Here is a 17,638-nt window from a genome sequence, read left to right as displayed (position 1 = left end):
ACCAGATGCCATGGTTAGTTCTTGAATGTTTATATTCAATATTTCATAAAGGAAAATACTCCTAAAACTTTTGGAGAGCATGATTCCTGGCCAAGCGTACTAGTCGCTATATACATCTTTACAAAAGCAGAACCTGAGATGACTATCGGTATAGTTGGACTTGGTTAATCGGAAATGCATGGCATGGTAATATCACATCGTTCTCCAGTTCCCTCTGTGACAGAAATGCTTCAATTTGGAGTCAAGATTAAGCTTTGAGATGACTATTTGGAGATGCTCAACATAAGGACGTTCCTCGATGGAGTTTCCAGAAACACGTATTGAGACTAATCAGTCAGGCAATTGCTTCTATATATTCAGGCAATTGCTTCTTGATGGTGATCAATAAGGGTACTTGGATATTGTTGTGGCAAAGTAGTATTGTAGATGAACGGACCACTTTTTGCAGATTGGTAACTTCTGAGGCCACTACTCGATCTGTAATTTTCAACCAATCGACCACCTCATAGTAGTCGCTATCCAAAATGATTTGAATCTCTCCACCAATTGGTTTTTGTGAAAAACAATGACAAGTTTGAGGCCTAAAAGGGGCTGATGTTGCCTGCCAACTTTCACAGCGTCTTGCTTAAGAGCTTCCTGATCATTGGCATGTATTACAGATCTACAGCAAGGAATTAGAGGGGAAGGATTTAAGGAGACACTCACAATTCAAATCCATCAAAGCTTCAATATTCTTACCTTTCCTTTGCAAGATAGAAACCCCATTTCTTGTTCAACACCTAGTTTCAATCACATTGATAATTTGCAAGAATAAGGTGTACGCTTGACTAACAAACAAGTGAAATATGGTGAGAAAGACACTAGAACAGGGTAGAACAGGAACAAGTGTGGCCCATGGATCACCACTGCACCGATACTGTCTATTTTATTTATAAGTGATGACTCAAGATATTTAAGTTTCACCTTGTTACAAATAACAATCGTAACTCTAAACTAACAATGGTTCACGCACGTTAAGAAAATCAATTTCAAATTTTCGACCAGATATCAGATGCGTACGGAGGCTGCTGCTGATCATTGATCAAAGTCCCCTTCAGTCAATCCAAAGAACAGAGCTTGGCTGCTGAGTACTGTTCCATAGTTTGATTCATGCTAAGGTGCCAATAAGATTACGCAATGTCCTGATGGCTCATGGTTCGCATTATCATCCGCCACCAAATGTGAACTTGGACTTGGATTTTGGTTATGATCACCGGCCGCCCAGAAGCAGTGGAGCATCAACGTCGAAGTTGTAAATATTTGCATTATCATCAGCCACCAAATGTTCATGCACATCGAACCTATTTGAGAACACTTGTAATTAGATAGAAGACACTTATAATAATCAACGTGTATATAGCTAGTAACTAACCAAAGATTGAAAACCAAGAATATTGTTAACTTGTTGGGCTTCTACCGATTCGAGTGGGCTAAAAATTCGAGTTAACTTTATTATCATGAAAGTGGCACAATCAATTTAAAACCACCGCCTTAAAGTAGAGATGTGCCCTCGCCTCGTGGAAGATTAGTTTACCAGGTGATGGGTGATGGAAAAAAAAAAAGTTCTTAATTATCATTTTCATGAGGTTTTACCAGAAGAAGAATTTCATTTGAAAAAAAAAAACATAAAATGTGCTGAAAAATACACCGGCGCAATTCACTCATCTTTTGTGTAGTTTGTGTTTATGTGTAAGCTTTCTTTATCATAAACTCAATTTCTTTATAAATCCATACTAGATCAATACATGTAAACTTAAACATTCAATGTTTATATGTCAATTGTACTTAAGATTGTAAACACTATATCTATCCTAAAACATGAACATATGAACATGAACTCAGAAATTTACCAGAACCACTTTGATTATCCATTGAGCATTCTTCTTATTTCACCTTTATGTTCTCTTAGTAATGAGACTAAATATGAGAATCAGATGTGCATAAAAGGGACTAACAAACATATATATATAGCATATTGTAGGTAGTTTCATCTATAAAAAAACTGTCACAAACTAAATTGTTTTGTCATAAAACTACTCTCAACTGCAATTTAGACAATTGCTACACCACATAATATAGATCTCTACATAAATATGTATAGATTTTCACCGTTGCATATCTCAATAAACAACGTTGAAATCAGTAACGACTTGGAATTACGCTAATCTAAATATAGGTGAGATGTCTCGTTGAGATTGGACTAAGAACATGATAGATGCATAAACTATAGTAAACTGATAATTGACTTTTGAGTTGAGGCTTCATCAGTGACTGATGATCAGTGTTTTGGTGGCGCATTATCGTTACCGGCCTAAATGCCTAATCACATTATAGAGCAAATGAAGCAGAAGCAGCGCCATCCACTTCCCCAATGTCTCCCCCCACTCTATCCTTCTTTCCCAAATTTCCTCCAACAGATTCCAAACCTAAACAATGGTGTGGGTCCCTAAATTATATATAAGCAGACCTATATATAAAACTTGTTGGGTTCCTCACATTGTTTCAGTTACGTGACAAATTCTCACCCTCAGCATCTCCTATGCTTCTGATACCACTTCTCTTAGTTAATAAGACCCTTTTCAATCCACCCTCTCCTTCTCTCTCCACAGACCAAGTTGTGCTCAGAGAGAAAGAGAAGAGAAGATAGCTCAGTTTTGAAGTTCAGAACTTTCTGCTATGGCTTCTTGGGTGCTCTTACCGGTTGCTCCATTAACCAGTCGATGCCTGGTGGCTCCGGTGAGGTCCCAGAGGTCCTCCTCCATCAGTGTTCGATCCTCTCTTGACACAAATGTGTCTGACATGAGTGTAAATGGTAAAGTTTGCATCTTTGGTTTTTTGGTTACAGTAAAGTTTTGATCTTTCTGTACTTCATTGGTAGAGACATACGTCTTGTTATTGATTTTTAGTGTATTTGGAGTTCTGGGTTTCTTTGTTTTGGAGAATTGTGATGAAAATTGTGATGAGGTTGCAGTTTCTTAGTTGAATTTGTGATTAGTTTGACATGGAGTACTTAGTTGTTCCCTATTGGGATTCAATTTCATTACTTTTGAAGTACCAATATAGAGCAGTGTGTGTTGGTTCTGATTTCAAAATATGGTGAACTATTGGAGTGTTGCTTTCTGTTAGAGCATTTTCATGAACAATTAAAACAAACGAGTTACAATTGGGTTAATCAGAACTCTTTTAGTTTCAGAATACAACTCTGGATAGTATGAAAGACTAATTTTTTAGGTTGAAATGATCAAAGGGATCGGAGTATATAGTATGGTCAGCAATAAGTAAACAAGTTATCTGTTTGAGCTGCTACTTAAGCATACTAAGATGTTTGTTGAATCTGTCAGCTCCCAAAGGTTTGTTTCCACCTGAACCTGAACACTATCGAGGGCCGAAGCTAAAAGTGGCTATTATTGGAGCTGGGCTTGCAGGCATGTCAACAGCTGTTGAGCTTTTGGATCAAGGCCATGAGGTTTGGCCAATTTAATTTATAGTCCTGTGTCTGCTCACATTTATGTCTGAATTGTGTGTTACTTTGATTTACCTTTATCGCTTCAACATAGGAATTATATGTTTAAATGGGAAATCTTGACTGAAGTGCTTCAGTAAGCTCACTTCATCTTATTCTGTAAGTTAAACTTGTATGAGGACTGATTGTCTCTTCCACCAATTACATGTATTCTTTCAGGTGGATATCTACGAGTCTAGGCCTTTCATTGGTGGAAAAGTGGGCTCTTTTGTTGATAAACGTGGAAATCACATTGAAATGGGACTCCACGTTTTCTTTGGTTGTTACAGTAATCTTTTCAGATTAATGAAAAAGGTGAACTTATATTGTGTGTTCATGATCCTATAACTTTTCATATGCATGATATTCTGGGAATATCCATATATAAATTAATAAATGTGTTATTCTTATGATGTTGTCTCTGACAACTTTCTTAAATCTTCAATTAAACAGGTGGGCGCAGAAGAAAATCTACTTGTGAAGGATCATACTCACACTTTTGTTAACAAAGGGGGTCAAATTGGCGGTACGCTTTGATGCTTGATCTTTTTTTTCTTTTTTTTTTATTCAAATTTTGTCTTGAGAGTGATCATAAGTGTTCTCTTGTTCGAATCCTTCCTGCCTATTTAGTAAGCCACCTTATATTTATGGATTGATCATTGCAAAGGAATCTGATATTTGATTAATTTTCCATCACAGAACTTGATTTTCGGTTTCCAATTGGAGCTCCCATACATGGAATTCTTGCGTTTTTATCTACAAATCAGATCAAGGTAAATATTTGCATTGCCACTGACCTGACATTACTGCAAGCATCATTTTTGTCATGGCTCATTTCTGTACATGCTTCCCAATTACTTGCTTATATTTAGGAATTAGATAAGCTGAGAGAAACTGAAGTTCTGGTTCCACCGTGAATCAGGAAGACATTGCATGTGTTGTGATTCTTGCTAACATTTAGTATACTCTTGCTATCATTTAGTATACTTATTTGAAGTGATTTATATGGTAAACACAGCTTGTCCAGGTTTCTGTTGATGCTTTAACTTTATAATACTTTGTAAGTGCAGACTTATGATAAAGCCAGAAATGCATTGGCTCTTGCATTGAGTCCAGTCGTCAAGGCTCTGGTTGATCCAGATGGAGCATTGAGCGATGTACGGGATTTAGATAGTGTAAGAATCAAAGATCCTTAATCTGTTACAAAATTTGTACCTTGTGAAACTTGTTTTTCTTGCTATAAAATTCGTAGTTATTTTTTGCACAATTGTTTTAATTTCAAATTTTACTTGTTTCTTACAGATAAGCTTCTCAGATTGGTTCATGTCCAAAGGTGGCACACGCACAAGTATCCAGAGAATGTGGGATCCTGTCGCGTATGCTCTTGGGTTCATTGACTGTGACAATATCAGTGCTCGTTGTATGCTCACTATATTCACGTTGTTTGCCACTAAGACCGAGGCATCCCTGCTTCGCATGCTTAAGGGTTCTCCAGATGTTTACTTGAGTGGCCCCATCAGAAAGTATATTATTGACAAGGGGGGAAGGTACTTTGGACATAAGAGTTTTACATGGCAATTTTGACGATCATGGCTTATTTTGTTCTTAAATTTCTCCTATATCAGTTGGAATCTTCTTTTCTGCTGGACAGGTTTCATCTTCGGTGGGGATGCAGAGAGATATTATATGATAAATCTGCTGATGGAGAAACTTATGTTGCAGGCCTTGCCATGTCTAAGGTAACCTACTTACCACAGTACTCTTTTAGATACCGATGCAACGTAAATGACATTAATTAAATCAATTTATTGAGCTTTGGAGTTTTAGAAGTATGATTCCCTCAGAAAAGGTATCCACCTTTGCAACAGTCGTAAGCAGTCTTTTTGTTTAGTTTAGAAGATTCTGGTGTAGCCTTCCTTAACTGTAAATAACTAATGTTTTCTTTTTACCTCAGGCTACCAATAAGCAAACTGTGAAAGCAGATGCCTATGTTGCAGGTTTGAGATTCGCTCTTCTTTCCATTTTGTTTAGAGATTATTTTATATTTCAGGTGAATAATTGCGTCTCAAAATATTTTGTTTGTTGATAGCATGCGATGTGCCTGGAATCAAGAGATTGCTTCCGTCCCAGTGGAGGGAATGGGAATTTTTCAATAATATTTATGAACTAGTTGGAGTTCCTGTTGTCACTGTGCAACTTAGATACGATGGATGGGTCACAGAGATGCAGGATCTAGAACGGTCAAGGTAATTCTTGCCTATGCACTGAACTATTTGGCATTTTAAAGGGTTGCTATTTGTTACTAACGAGTAACGACCATGCAGAAATCTATTTCTGTTTCACTTCGTCGACACTAATTGAAACAGTTTGCCTTGTGGTTGTTAGGCAATTGAAGCAAGCTTTGGGATTGGATAACCTTCTCTATACTCCCGATGCCGATTTTTCATGCTTTGCCGACCTAGCACTTACTTCTCCAGAAGATTACTATATTGAAGGACAAGGTTCACTGCTGCAGTAAGAAAACTTGCCCTTTGTTATAGCATATTTGCTCGTTTACAATTTTGGATTTAACGCTGTTGTTACTTCATCTTGCAGATGTGTGTTGACACCAGGTGATCCTTACATGCCTTTACCAAACGAAGAAATTATAGCGAAGGTTACGAAACAGGTATCAACTTATACTCAACAGTCAAGAATGATGTCTTCTTGCATTTGGAAGTAACTGATAGCATTCTAATAGGTTCTGAACGGTGCTTAATATCATGTCTTGCTACCTTTTCATACACATTTCTGTGTAATTCCAGGTGTTGACGTTATTCCCATCATCACAAGGCTTAGAAGTCACATGGTCATCCGTTGTAAAAATCGGGCAATCTCTATATCGTGAGGGACCTGGTAAAGATCCGTTTAGACCAGATCAGAAGACACCCGTGAAAAATTTCTTCCTTGCAGGATCATACACTAAACAGGTAAGAATGTGCCACTGGTATTTCTGTAGAAGAAGAATGAGGAAAGACATTGATTGAAACATTTTCATGGATGATTGCAGGACTATATAGATAGCATGGAAGGGGCAACCTTGTCTGGCAGACGAGCTTCTGCCTATATATGCAATGCTGGGGAAGATTTGGTGGAATTGCGAAAGAAGCTAGCATCCCAAGAGGGGTATACGAAAGCAGCTAATACTACTGATGAGCTGAGTCTTGTCTAACACAACATTCTCATTCATTTTCTAAGCACAGAGCAAACCACAACCTCAAAAATATGGAGTCACCTCAATTGGTGACTCCGACTCGGTGTACTTTGTTAGTTGGCATTGCAAATGCTTTACATTGTATGTATAGAAGTTAAAAGCTCATGTAGAACTGGTGATCATGAAATGTAATGCATAGTTTTTACTCTTAATGATACAGAGGGCTTCATTTTACAGTTAACACTTAAAAAAGCTCTTTTAACTCGACACAGGATTCCTAAAACTGCATTAGGATTGATCACAGCAGAGTCCAGCAATCGGAAATGAACTAAAACTGAACACGATAACAAAAATGCTTCTCCATACATGTGTACTTGTCCACTTACCTACTGAAATTGCAGGCCACAATTGAAACAGAATGAAGCATTTAACCCAAAACTGCACATCTGCAACTGATGCAGTGTGAGCAATCAGGATGTTCCTTATTCTCAATAGCATACACAGTTTCATGATCAGATAAAACCATCACAACTCGTACACATCTAACACACAACTTTATTCACCATATACAAAGTTGCTGTAATCTTAGCAAAGCACAACCAGTATCGAGATTAAGCTAAACAAACTTAATGACATACATAATGCACACACACATAATCACCATTCTCACTCACTTACCTCCATTCTGCAACTCCTGATCAATAGCCTTCTTCGCAGCCTCAAGATCCTCATCGAAAAACATATCCCATTTCCCATCCCACTTGATAAAGAACTCGGTATCTTCATAGTACTTGACTCTATGCACATCCCCGGCTGGAGTAAACAAGTAGTCCCCAACAGCCAGATCAAACCTCTCACTCTTGGTTAAATTCCACACACTCTTCTTCCCCTCCATCACCACCAAATCGTGCCCGAATGTGTGGTGGTGCGCCGGCTCCACGCTCCCGGCCTTAAACCTAACTACAGCCGACGTGGGACTCTCCCTCACTATCTTCATTGACCCACCCGGAATGATATCAATTTCTCTCAAATCCCGATTTTTCAGCAGACAACAGATTGAGCAAGACGCGTCTTGCGGAGCAGAATCCGCCCCGATTTTCGGCATTTCGTTGATAGATTTGTCGAGAAACGATGAAACCTCTTCCGGCCAGGGTTTTGACTCCGACGCCGGGCATGGGGATTTGAAGGGAGTGTTGAGCCAGGTGTCGAGGATCTCGACGGCGGATTCCGGCGGGGTCGACATGCCGGAGACGGCGAGGACGTTGGAGTTGTTGATGGAGCGGGCGTTGAGGGCGTCGGCGGGGGAGAGACACGTGGCGGCGAAGACTCCGGGGAACTTGTTGGCGAACATCGCGACGCCGACGCCGGTGCCGCAGGCGACGAGTCCGCGGGTTTCGGTGTCGGCGGCGGCGGAGGAGGAGGAGACGCGGCGGCCGACTTCGGCGGCGATGGAGTAGTAGGCGGAGGTTCCGAGGTCCTCGACGTCGATGTTGAGGGATCGGAGGTGGGAGACCAAGGCGTCTTTGAGTGTGCAGCCGAAGGAGTCGGCGCCGGCGATGATTTTGAGCGGCGGCCGTGCGGCGGTGGTGGTTTCCGCCATTGTTGTGTTGTGAGTCCAAAAGCTTCAGCCTTTGCGTTTCAGAGAGTGAATCTGGACCTGAGTTTAGTACAAGTTGAGGTCGTTTGTAGCTGACGTTGAAAGTGGGACCCATTTGAGAGGTACGAAGGGTTTAATCCAAAACCTTGTTGGCGCGGTCCGGCGCCGTTGATTTATTTGATTTTCTGCCTCGTGTCCTCCTATTTTAAGAGAGACGAAACTAATACCCTTCTAAACAATGAGTTCAGGACAAATTAGTGAAGATCGTGTATCTCATAGCTATTATTATGCAACATAAAAGAAAAGATGAAGATTACTCCATCAAATCGAATCACAAGATCTACTAAAATAGTAGTGATGAACCATTTTGATTAAGGTCTTGTTTTATAATAAACTAAATGAAAGAGCTCTAAAATACGCCTGAAGAACCTGACAATTTATTTTTGTTGACGGTGCATCCTTAGACGTGCTCGTCGGATGGGCAATCGAATTATTCTGGTGATCAACCTATTCAATAGGGTCTATGGTGTGAACATAAGTTCAATCCATAGTGTGAACCTAGGCAACTTGGCTCAATCTTAGCCATTTCATCGAATCTTGTTCTAATTTAGTGTTTCGACTTTATATTAAATAAGAAAATATGGAAAATTTGTGGTATAGTCCGAAATGCAAACTATCAAACCTATCAACCACTAATTTTACTAACGAAATGCAAAACTATCAGAATTTCACAAGTACAATTGTATTCTAACATCGTGACAAGTAATGAATGTATGTTTACGATTCAATTTAGATATTCAATGAGCAATGGGATGAGCAGTTGATCTACTTGCCAATGTATGAAAATAATGCTTGAATTTACACAAGCATTATTTACAAAGAAATCTACACAAGCATTATTTTCATACATTTTATCAAAGAAAAATTTAGCTCAAGTAGTTTTAGAATCCTGGCTCTGATCTTGATCGTGACAAGTATTGAATGTATGTTTACGAATCAATTTAGATATTCAATCGAATTATCGGTCACTTTAATTTTTACTCATTAATTTTTCAAACCTAACTGAACGAGGAGGTTCGTTGTTCAATTAGATTATCCGGTTTACCCCTATATTTTAGCCCCGCACACACCCCATAAAATAACCGACCCGCCACATCTTGCCCCGAATCCAAACCCGACCCGACAATCCGTCTCTCCAACTGTATAACAGACTCTCGCGGGTAGCAAACCCGCCAAAAACAATGGCGGGAGTGTGCTGCTCTCCGAGAGTACGGATTCCTCTGCTCCCACACCCCACGGTAACATTTCAATTCCACCTCTCAATTTCCAGTTTCCATTTTCCTTTAGCCTTTCCCGTCTCTCTGATCCATTCCTGACCTTTCATTTTTCAGAGAATCCACAAAATCCAGTGCTGCGCAAAAGCACCGGATAACAAACCCAAGAGAGAAACTCCGCCGATACTTAAAGTCGCAGTGACCGGAGCCACCGAGCTCCTCAGGGTTCTGTCTTCCTTCAACCCAACAACCAGGTAAGTTTCCCATTTTGTCCTTCTCTTCGTATTGTACAATGTTTAAAACTCAAAAACAAAACATGAGTCTTTGTGTTTCTTTTTGCAGATTGGAAAAAGCGGATGATAAACAAAGGGACGAGTTTTCGGTTATAGGAATAGATGATGTTGTGTCGATTCTAGAAGCTGATTACAAGAACGCGTATTTCGTGACAGGTACATTGTTTGTATCTGTGACGCTACTCTTTTATTAGTTGATTTTTGGGATATGAAGTGATAGTTTCCATTGGAATAGGCATTTTCACGTCGGCAATTTATGCTGAAGATTGTGTCTTTGAGGATCCAACTATTAGATTTCAAGGTTAGTTTTGCTATTGGACTGTTTTTAGATACCTGTATGTTGTTGTTTGTAGTGTTCATTGTTTTGTATGACATGAGTTTGACTGTTTAGGTACGGAGTTGTATGCTCGCAACTTGAAATTGCTTGTTCCTTTCTTTGACTCGCCATCGATTGGATTGGAAAAGATCGAGAAGGTAGTGGATTCTTAGTTTGATTTCAGTACTGTAAGTTGAGAGTGAGACATACATTCTTTAGGCCAGAAATAGACATATTTGTGTTGTAGCAATGAGTGAATCAGAAATAAATGTTGTAATCTTCCTTGGATAGTCGGAGTTGCTGAAGTTTTCATTGTCTTGACTATTTTCGTTGTGTAAATACTTCATCTCTCTCTATTTTTGAGTAGGATCAGTAATGACTGATAAGTGATAAGTGATAACTAGTTAGTTGATTTGGTTCATAAATGATTGAAGATATGAAGCAAATTCTATGCTACTAACGAGGAAACAAAGGTTCTTAACTTTGTCTTCTGTTCAATCTGCAGGGTATTGATTCTGAAGCAACCTTTGTTCTAGCAACATGGAAACTAAGGTGCTTAACTTTTTTTACTCCAATTATCAGTCAACTGACTACTTATCTGAAAGGAAACTGCTGATTTGGTGTCAAAGGTTGACTGCAATCATATGTACAGTATATGCTTGGGAGAGTGGTTTGCATAAAAAAGAATGCCATACATTTTTTTTTTTTGACATCGATTCTGATACCTGAAAAAAAAAAGTGATGTTCTTAGACTTTGATACCCTTCCTATCCATCTGAGTTTGGCTAGTTGGCGACACACCAGTGTTGGAAAATTTGAACTTACTACTAGATGATAAAGCCGTAGTGTCTTTTTTCCTTGGATAACTGATAATGATAAGCCATTGGGTGTGTATATGGAGAAGGATACTGAGGAAGTAACAAGTAAGAACAGTCTATAATAGGAGACCATGTTTGGTAAATATTTCTAATTTACACAGAGCAAGATGCTTACTTTCACCTTAAATATAAATATAGGGGTTTTCAGAAAATGGCTCTTCCATGTCTTCATCAAAGCAGTTATCTTAGGATTGCATTCATCTTATTACATTCCTTTTGCACCTAGCTGTTGTCTTATCTGAACTTATTTTATCTGATATGCAGGACCTACCTGAAGCTCCCATGGAGGCCTTTGATTTCTATTGATGGAAGTACGGTCTACAACTTGGATGATAAGTTTAAAGTAAGACAAAAAGAGATTTAAGTGCTACGCATTGGTACTTCATGTATGTTCTTTATTTTTAAGTTGTTAATGGACACCTGCCACTGTTGGTTTAACAGATTGTAAGGCATGCTGAGAGCTGGAATGTTTCTGCAATTGAAGCAGTTGGCCAGATATTCAGACCTTCTGGTAGGTCAGATGACTGAATGTGTTGAGTCTTAGAAATCAGAACAAGCTTCAGGTTTGTATATAAATTTAAATCCATAGGAGTTGCTGATCTGGTTCACTGAAAGGTTGGCATTCTATTTATTTCATTTATACTCTTGGAACAGGTATTTCCATTACTTTTCTTCATTCTCAATGGGCCATACACCAATATTATATGAAATCCTACATCTCAGCAAAACGTAACAGTCTGCAGCTCTGGTTAGTGTTTCTTTCTACCAGTTTTACTTCTAAGCGGGTGCATATTATTCCTGGTTTCTCTTTGAATTGTTTTCAGCTATCATTTTGTTCTATGTAGGGGTTTCAGATATAGAAGTTTATAGCTGTATATTTGTTTGGTCAATCTCTGTATCTGTATATTAGCTTGTCTAATTTAAGACCTTCCACCATTGTTAATATGTGACTGGTTTGGTTTCTATTTTAATCCCTATTTGGTATTTTCAATCAGGCCAGACAATGTGCTCTTAGAATCCCGGCAAACTTTCCCTCAAACCTTGAGCGTCTAGTTACCTGCAGTTAGTCTGCAGTCCAAAATCTAGGACTTAGATCACATAACATACCCAGAAAAGTTGCTACCTCTTGCCAATTCATTTGTTTTCTAAGAGAAACTAAAAAAAAAAAATCAACTTTTTAGGAGCTATGATTATCACAAGTGGGGAGAACTGAGAAGCATATGTCTGCAATGATGATAGGGAACATAGTCATGAAGAGATTATAGACTTAAACTATAGGAACAGTAAAGTAGTAATGAAAGCTCCTCATGGTTTACTGCTGAAAGTCCAGACTTTTCCGTTAAAGAGAAATAACAAAAGGCTAATGGATCCTCAAAGAGATAGATGTACCACAGCTTAGTTGGTTCAGTGGTCTAGTAGAGAATCCAAAGATGCAAGAGTGTGTATGTGTAATGTGCTTGTGTTAATGATGGTACTCTGAGATCATATTTTTTTGTTTGAATTTTGGAGAAATACTAAAAAGTAGTGCGGCCTTTGGGACTTTAGTTGTTACTTCTTGCTTATGCTCTTGACTAGTTAGTGATGGGAAATAGACTTCAAAATATGAAAAATTAGCTAAAAATAATGATTTGCTGATAATATAAACACAAGAAAATTTACATCCAGAAGGAATAATTTCTGATTTCGAACACTTCTTACATTGAAATTGAACGAATTAGAGTATCAGATCATAATGCATATTGCATTGTCAATCCTTCCTCCAAGCATAGAGCAACAAAGAAAACCCTCCATTACTACCACTGGACCTAGTAGATGAACATGAACTTCTCCCACCATCACTGCTTTCCTCTGCCCATTGCAACACACTCGAGCATGATGGGGACGGCGATAATGAGACCATCGAGGGCATTGACGCTGAAGCAGCCGACATTGACAAGCTCTTCCTCATCAACCTCTTCTCAGAACCTACCATTTCTGGCCACACCCCACCATCACCAACTTGGAAAACAAATACACCATGTCCAGTGCCATTAGTAGTACCTTTACGATCATTAACCCAGTTGAACACATCCCAATAGAATTCAAACTCGACTCCACCAACAAAAATTCTCTCATTGCCTCTAAACTTCCAAGCCAGCCTTTTCACAATTAGGCTAGTTTCTCCATCTACCTTCACTTTGAGAGTACCCTCACTGCACTCTATGCCAATCTCATGCTTGGACCCCAAGAACTGAGCTCGAGATATGTAATTCTTATGCCCAAACACATGCTCTCGCCTTGACAGTAGTGTTGGTTGTCCAAGTTGGTGAGCCCCAAGTAACCCTGATCGCCGAGTCAACTCATCCAAAAGATCGCCTAGAAAGAACTGAACTCTAGCATTGCAAGAAATTGCAATGTAAAAGCCAGACTCAGGCTCAGCCGAGTTGTGAGCAAAGTTAGCCCGACTGAAATCCCAGTAGAGTTTGATTTTCTGGTAATGGTGTTGGGTTAAGAGGATGGACTTGGAACCTGGTTTACTTCGGAAAAATGAGAAGGTTGTTGGATTGAGAGAAATGGTGATGGAAAAAGAGTCTGGAGCATGTATAGTTAGGGAGTGAGAGAAGAGGGTTTTGGACCAAGTGAGAGTGAGATATGTAGGTGAGTTGCAAAGCTGAGTTTGGTATATGCAGGTTATGAGGTTTTGAGGCACTTGAGAGCTGCTTGAGATTGTGTTGGGTTGGCTGAAACATGCTGGGATCATGGTGTCGAATTCTGGTGCTTAATTGTTGCTCAAACCATGAAGAAAGCTGAAGAATTTGTGGGAATGAAGTTTGTAAGCTGAAGAGTTGGAGTCTTTGTCTTTGAGGCTTTGCTACTAGTAGTGGTAGTATAAGAAGAGCTTTTGGCTTTTGGTAAGCAAAAGTTGTGTTTGTGCTTTGAATCTTGATGATGAAAAATACAAGACCCTCATCATCGCCATCATCAGCACCAATGGCTAAGCCATACAGCTAGCTACTGTTGTTTCATGTTATTTCCTCCTTGATTTGCGCCTTTGAAAGGGTTTTAAATTTATCTCTTTTTCATATACAAATGGGGGAGTGATGAGCTGGGTTGCACTGGGGCTTCTGGGTCACAGTTGCAGGTGACTATGGTTTTATTTTAGGTTACTTTAAGGGTAAGTCACTAATCAAAGTCTTCTTCTCTATGTATTTGTTCTTCTTCCTATGCCATATCAAAAGGAGTCTGGAAGATGGGGCCTTGGGAAAAGAGGAGAGGGCCAACAACTTTTGTATGCTTGCTTCACTTCACCTCACTTTTAGTTAAAGAAGAAGACAAAGCATACATGGCATGTAACTTCTTGAATAATAAATTGAGAGTTGCACAAAACCATGCATTCAACTCTTTTCTTCTTGGCTGTGGATGACTGTGCATTGGCCTAATGTAGAGAAAACAAGTTTCTGATCTAGCTGGTGTGGCTGTGCAGATTTTTTGAGGCAAGCTCTCTTGGGTTGAATGCTGCTGGGCACATTCCCAGCACATCCCTATTTCATAGCCTAACAATATTATTCTTCTTTTGGTGAATGGCTTTGGTCCTGTTGATCAAGATATATACTACGTGTACAACTAAGCTAACCTTTCAAACTTTTGTGTATACTATTGTGATCTGCACAAATTACAAGGGTAAGTATCAATAACTATTCTGAGTTCTTACTGCGGCCATTTTTCTTTCTTTGAATCACAGTAGTGGAAAAGATCAAGGACGTAAACTTGTATCAATACATTGGTACTAGAGTTAACAGGCTCTTGCCTGCTTTGTACACCCGCAGCAAAATAACATTCTTCTATCAGAAAATTCTACCATACTAATGATCGAATAACTTACACATCATTTTACCCTCCGTTTCAGTAGAACAGAAGGCCCTTTGAAAAAGTTTGTGATCCTCAGGCCCCAACATTGCTTAGAAACCTAAAATCTACTAGTCCAGGACCCTACTGTACTAGCAGAAAGAATTTGCATACTTTAGTACAGATATCTAGAATAATAAGAGCAAGTCCACCCCTGGGTCTTCGTTGGGAAGGCCTGGGTCATGGGCGAGACCTGGGTCGCCACGTGGCAGTGATTTCGGGCTACAGTTTTCACCCACGATTTCTGTTTATGGGTCGCCACGTGGCAGTGACTGTTTATTGAATTTTATATTAGGTATTTTGAATGTGAATAATGATTGTATATATTAATAAAATTATGATTAAATAAACAAAATGACATATTGAAATTAAATATTTATTTCATGACTTAAAATGACATGCCAAGCCTAAGAAAAAAAAAATAATTCTTTAAAAATAACACAAACATAACATAAAAAAAAACCGTAATCTAGATATCCATGTTGTTTTGCACTTCCCATAAATGCTCGAAAAAATTATAAGAGGGTGATATGTATTTATAGGATTTATATAAATTTTTTATATTTTTTTTCCTAACCGTTGCCAGCTTTTTTACTTGTTGCCAGCTTTTTATCGTTGGGATTGCAACAGTCAATTCACCTAAGCCGTCGATTTGCTTTTTTGAAATGAACCAATGGTCCAGATCAAAGGACCGTTGCATTTGAATTCCCCGGAACGAGCCCAGGCGCTGACACGTGGCCCAGGAGTTCGTCTGCAGCGTCGCTAGGCGACAAAAAGTGCCTGCCTTCTCGCTCTGTGCACGCCACGCGTCGCCTTGTCGGTCCGCTCTGCGCGCTTCACGTGGTTGACGTTGGCGTTTTGGGCTAAGCTAGAGACGAAGGCCCGGGTCTTCAAAAATGGAGGCCTGGGTCATAGGTCTGACCCAGGTGAAGACCCAATGAAGGCCTGGGTTAAAGAAAATTTGTGGGTGGACTTGGCTTTTTTTTTCTAGGTCTTCTTTTGAGGTGGCTTAAGGCCCGGGTGGTGTTTTGGGGTTGGGGTGGACATGCTCTAAGGTCTGATTTGATTGGTTTTGCAGAACGGAAATGATTTGATTTCATGATGGAGAAAAAAACAAGAACAAGGGAAGTTGCTTGATCAACCGAGAGGATTCCAACTCAAGTTACTACTTACTACCAAACATATATAAGAATTGAATCTTCTTGAATTTACAAACCAAATATGCAGCCAATCTTCTTTCTTTGAAAAACAGTAAAGAGATCAAGGATGTAGATGTAAACCAAATCTCAATGCTATCTTGGTACTACAGTTAAGAGGCTCAACTCTGCACATAAAAACTTTGACCATGCTAATGATGGAAATAACTTACGCATCAGATCTTAACCTCCGGATCAATAGTTTGCAACAGTTCCACAGAAGGCCTGGCTTTTGAGAAGCTTTGTGATCCTCAGTCCCCAGCATTGCTTAGAAACCTGAAATCTACTAGTTTAGAAGGTAATAGCCCGATTAACATATATGCCAGGAACTTACTGTACTAAACACACAAAATTTGCAGATTTTTAGTAAAGATATCTCTATAATATTGAAAGAGATCCTCACAATTACTTTTGCAGAATGGAATTGATCTAATTTCTTAATATATAGGGAAGGAAGGGAAAAACAAGAACAAAAGGAATTTGCTAGATCAGTACCGAACATAAGAAATGAATCCATTTTCCTATTTGTAAACTAGTCATCCGTAAATCGATCCTTAATTCATATAAACACAGATCAATATTTGCGCATCAAATTGAAAATGCAAATATCATAAACACAAATGTTACATGCTGACATGAAATTCCTATTCCTTCGTATTCTGTTCATGTTCATGTTGAGCCGCCCTCATAAGCAGACTGCCATGCTCAAGCGCCACCAGCACCGGCGACCCCCCAATCCCACGCGCCACCCCAAGCATGATCTCCCTCAACAGCTCCTTAAACTCACCCCTATCAACGACGCCGTTTCCATCCGCATCGAACCTCTCGAATATCGCATCATGCAAACTATTCAACTCCTCTTTGGGCTGAGACAAGTACCCTATTCCCGGCAGCAGATTACCAAAACCAGAACGGAGCTCCTCCCTCGACAACACGCCGTCGGCGTCAACGTCGAGCTCGTCGAAGCATTCCTTGCTGCATTTCTCGAACGGCGTCGTGTCGTCAACAAATGCGGCCACCGTGGAGTCGTTTAGGGCATGCAGAACAACACTGGGCTTCATTTTCAAGTGATCAGAGATTCAAAGAGGCTAGGTTTTCTTGTTTAACATGGGAGTTATACTATTGTTACGTTTTTTTGGATCAGTTTGGTGGTATATATAGAAGAGGTTAAGATTGGGTCTTAACTTTAGGGTTACGTGGTTGATGAGCCTTCATTGTAGAGGCTTTCTGCGTCACTAGTGAGGGGCGTGGGATTATACATAATTACATATTGCGTTACAAATAAGGTGACAATTAAGAGCCCTACGTTCCACCAAATTTGCCACATTTATGTATCAAAGAGAATATAAAGTCCCAACAAGAAAATGGTTGCTTGGTGAATGCTATTATCAGCTCAAGTCATAGAGAAGGGTCGAATAACTAATTGATTACAATATAGGAGAGATCATTAATTCGTTAGCTCATTC

The 17,638-nt window shown here is 39.4% G+C and overlaps 5 protein-coding genes across 5 annotated transcripts; 2 read left to right on the top strand and 3 right to left on the bottom strand.

Moving 5' to 3' along the window:
• The first annotated feature begins 2,524 nt into the window (after positions 1 to 2,524).
• On the top strand, positions 2,525 to 6,975 carry LOC101296114 (zeta-carotene desaturase, chloroplastic/chromoplastic-like). The gene is made up of 14 exons (XM_004301977.1): positions 2,525 to 2,851; positions 3,381 to 3,505; positions 3,722 to 3,856; positions 3,995 to 4,067; positions 4,241 to 4,314; positions 4,612 to 4,716; positions 4,844 to 5,088; positions 5,193 to 5,280; positions 5,496 to 5,538; positions 5,631 to 5,787; positions 5,927 to 6,055; positions 6,137 to 6,209; positions 6,346 to 6,510; positions 6,591 to 6,975. Exons 1-14 carry the CDS (start codon positions 2,716 to 2,718, stop codon positions 6,750 to 6,752), a joined length of 1,710 nt encoding a protein of 569 aa, XP_004302025.1. The 5' UTR covers positions 2,525 to 2,715; the 3' UTR covers positions 6,753 to 6,975.
• Positions 6,976 to 7,081: 106 nt separating this feature from the next.
• LOC101295824 (DNA-damage-repair/toleration protein DRT102-like) lies at positions 7,082 to 8,358 on the bottom strand. Its single transcript, XM_004301976.1, has one exon. The coding sequence runs from the start codon at positions 8,332 to 8,334 to the stop codon at positions 7,405 to 7,407; it is 930 nt and encodes a 309-aa protein (XP_004302024.1). The 5' UTR covers positions 8,335 to 8,358; the 3' UTR covers positions 7,082 to 7,404.
• Positions 8,359 to 9,572: 1,214 nt separating this feature from the next.
• Positions 9,573 to 11,627, top strand: LOC101306256. The gene is made up of 8 exons (XM_004304686.1): positions 9,573 to 9,629; positions 9,723 to 9,859; positions 9,948 to 10,054; positions 10,134 to 10,199; positions 10,290 to 10,372; positions 10,720 to 10,766; positions 11,356 to 11,434; positions 11,533 to 11,627. Exons 1-8 carry the CDS (start codon positions 9,573 to 9,575, stop codon positions 11,617 to 11,619), a joined length of 663 nt encoding a protein of 220 aa, XP_004304734.1. The 3' UTR covers positions 11,620 to 11,627.
• A 1,211-nt stretch (positions 11,628 to 12,838) lies between these two features.
• On the bottom strand, positions 12,839 to 13,831 carry LOC101305965. The gene has a single exon (XM_004304685.1). It carries the CDS (start codon positions 13,829 to 13,831, stop codon positions 12,839 to 12,841), a length of 993 nt encoding a protein of 330 aa, XP_004304733.1.
• A 2,985-nt stretch (positions 13,832 to 16,816) lies between these two features.
• LOC101305683 lies at positions 16,817 to 17,233 on the bottom strand. Its single transcript, XM_004304684.1, has one exon. The coding sequence runs from the start codon at positions 17,231 to 17,233 to the stop codon at positions 16,817 to 16,819; it is 417 nt and encodes a 138-aa protein (XP_004304732.1).
• Between the last annotated feature and the right edge of the window lie 405 nt (positions 17,234 to 17,638).

This window comes from Fragaria vesca, linkage group LG6 (assembly GCF_000184155.1).
Source record: "Fragaria vesca subsp. vesca linkage group LG6, FraVesHawaii_1.0, whole genome shotgun sequence".
Lineage (NCBI taxonomy): Eukaryota > Viridiplantae > Streptophyta > Magnoliopsida > Rosales > Rosaceae > Fragaria > Fragaria vesca.
This window is presented reverse-complemented; position numbering and strand designations above follow the sequence as displayed.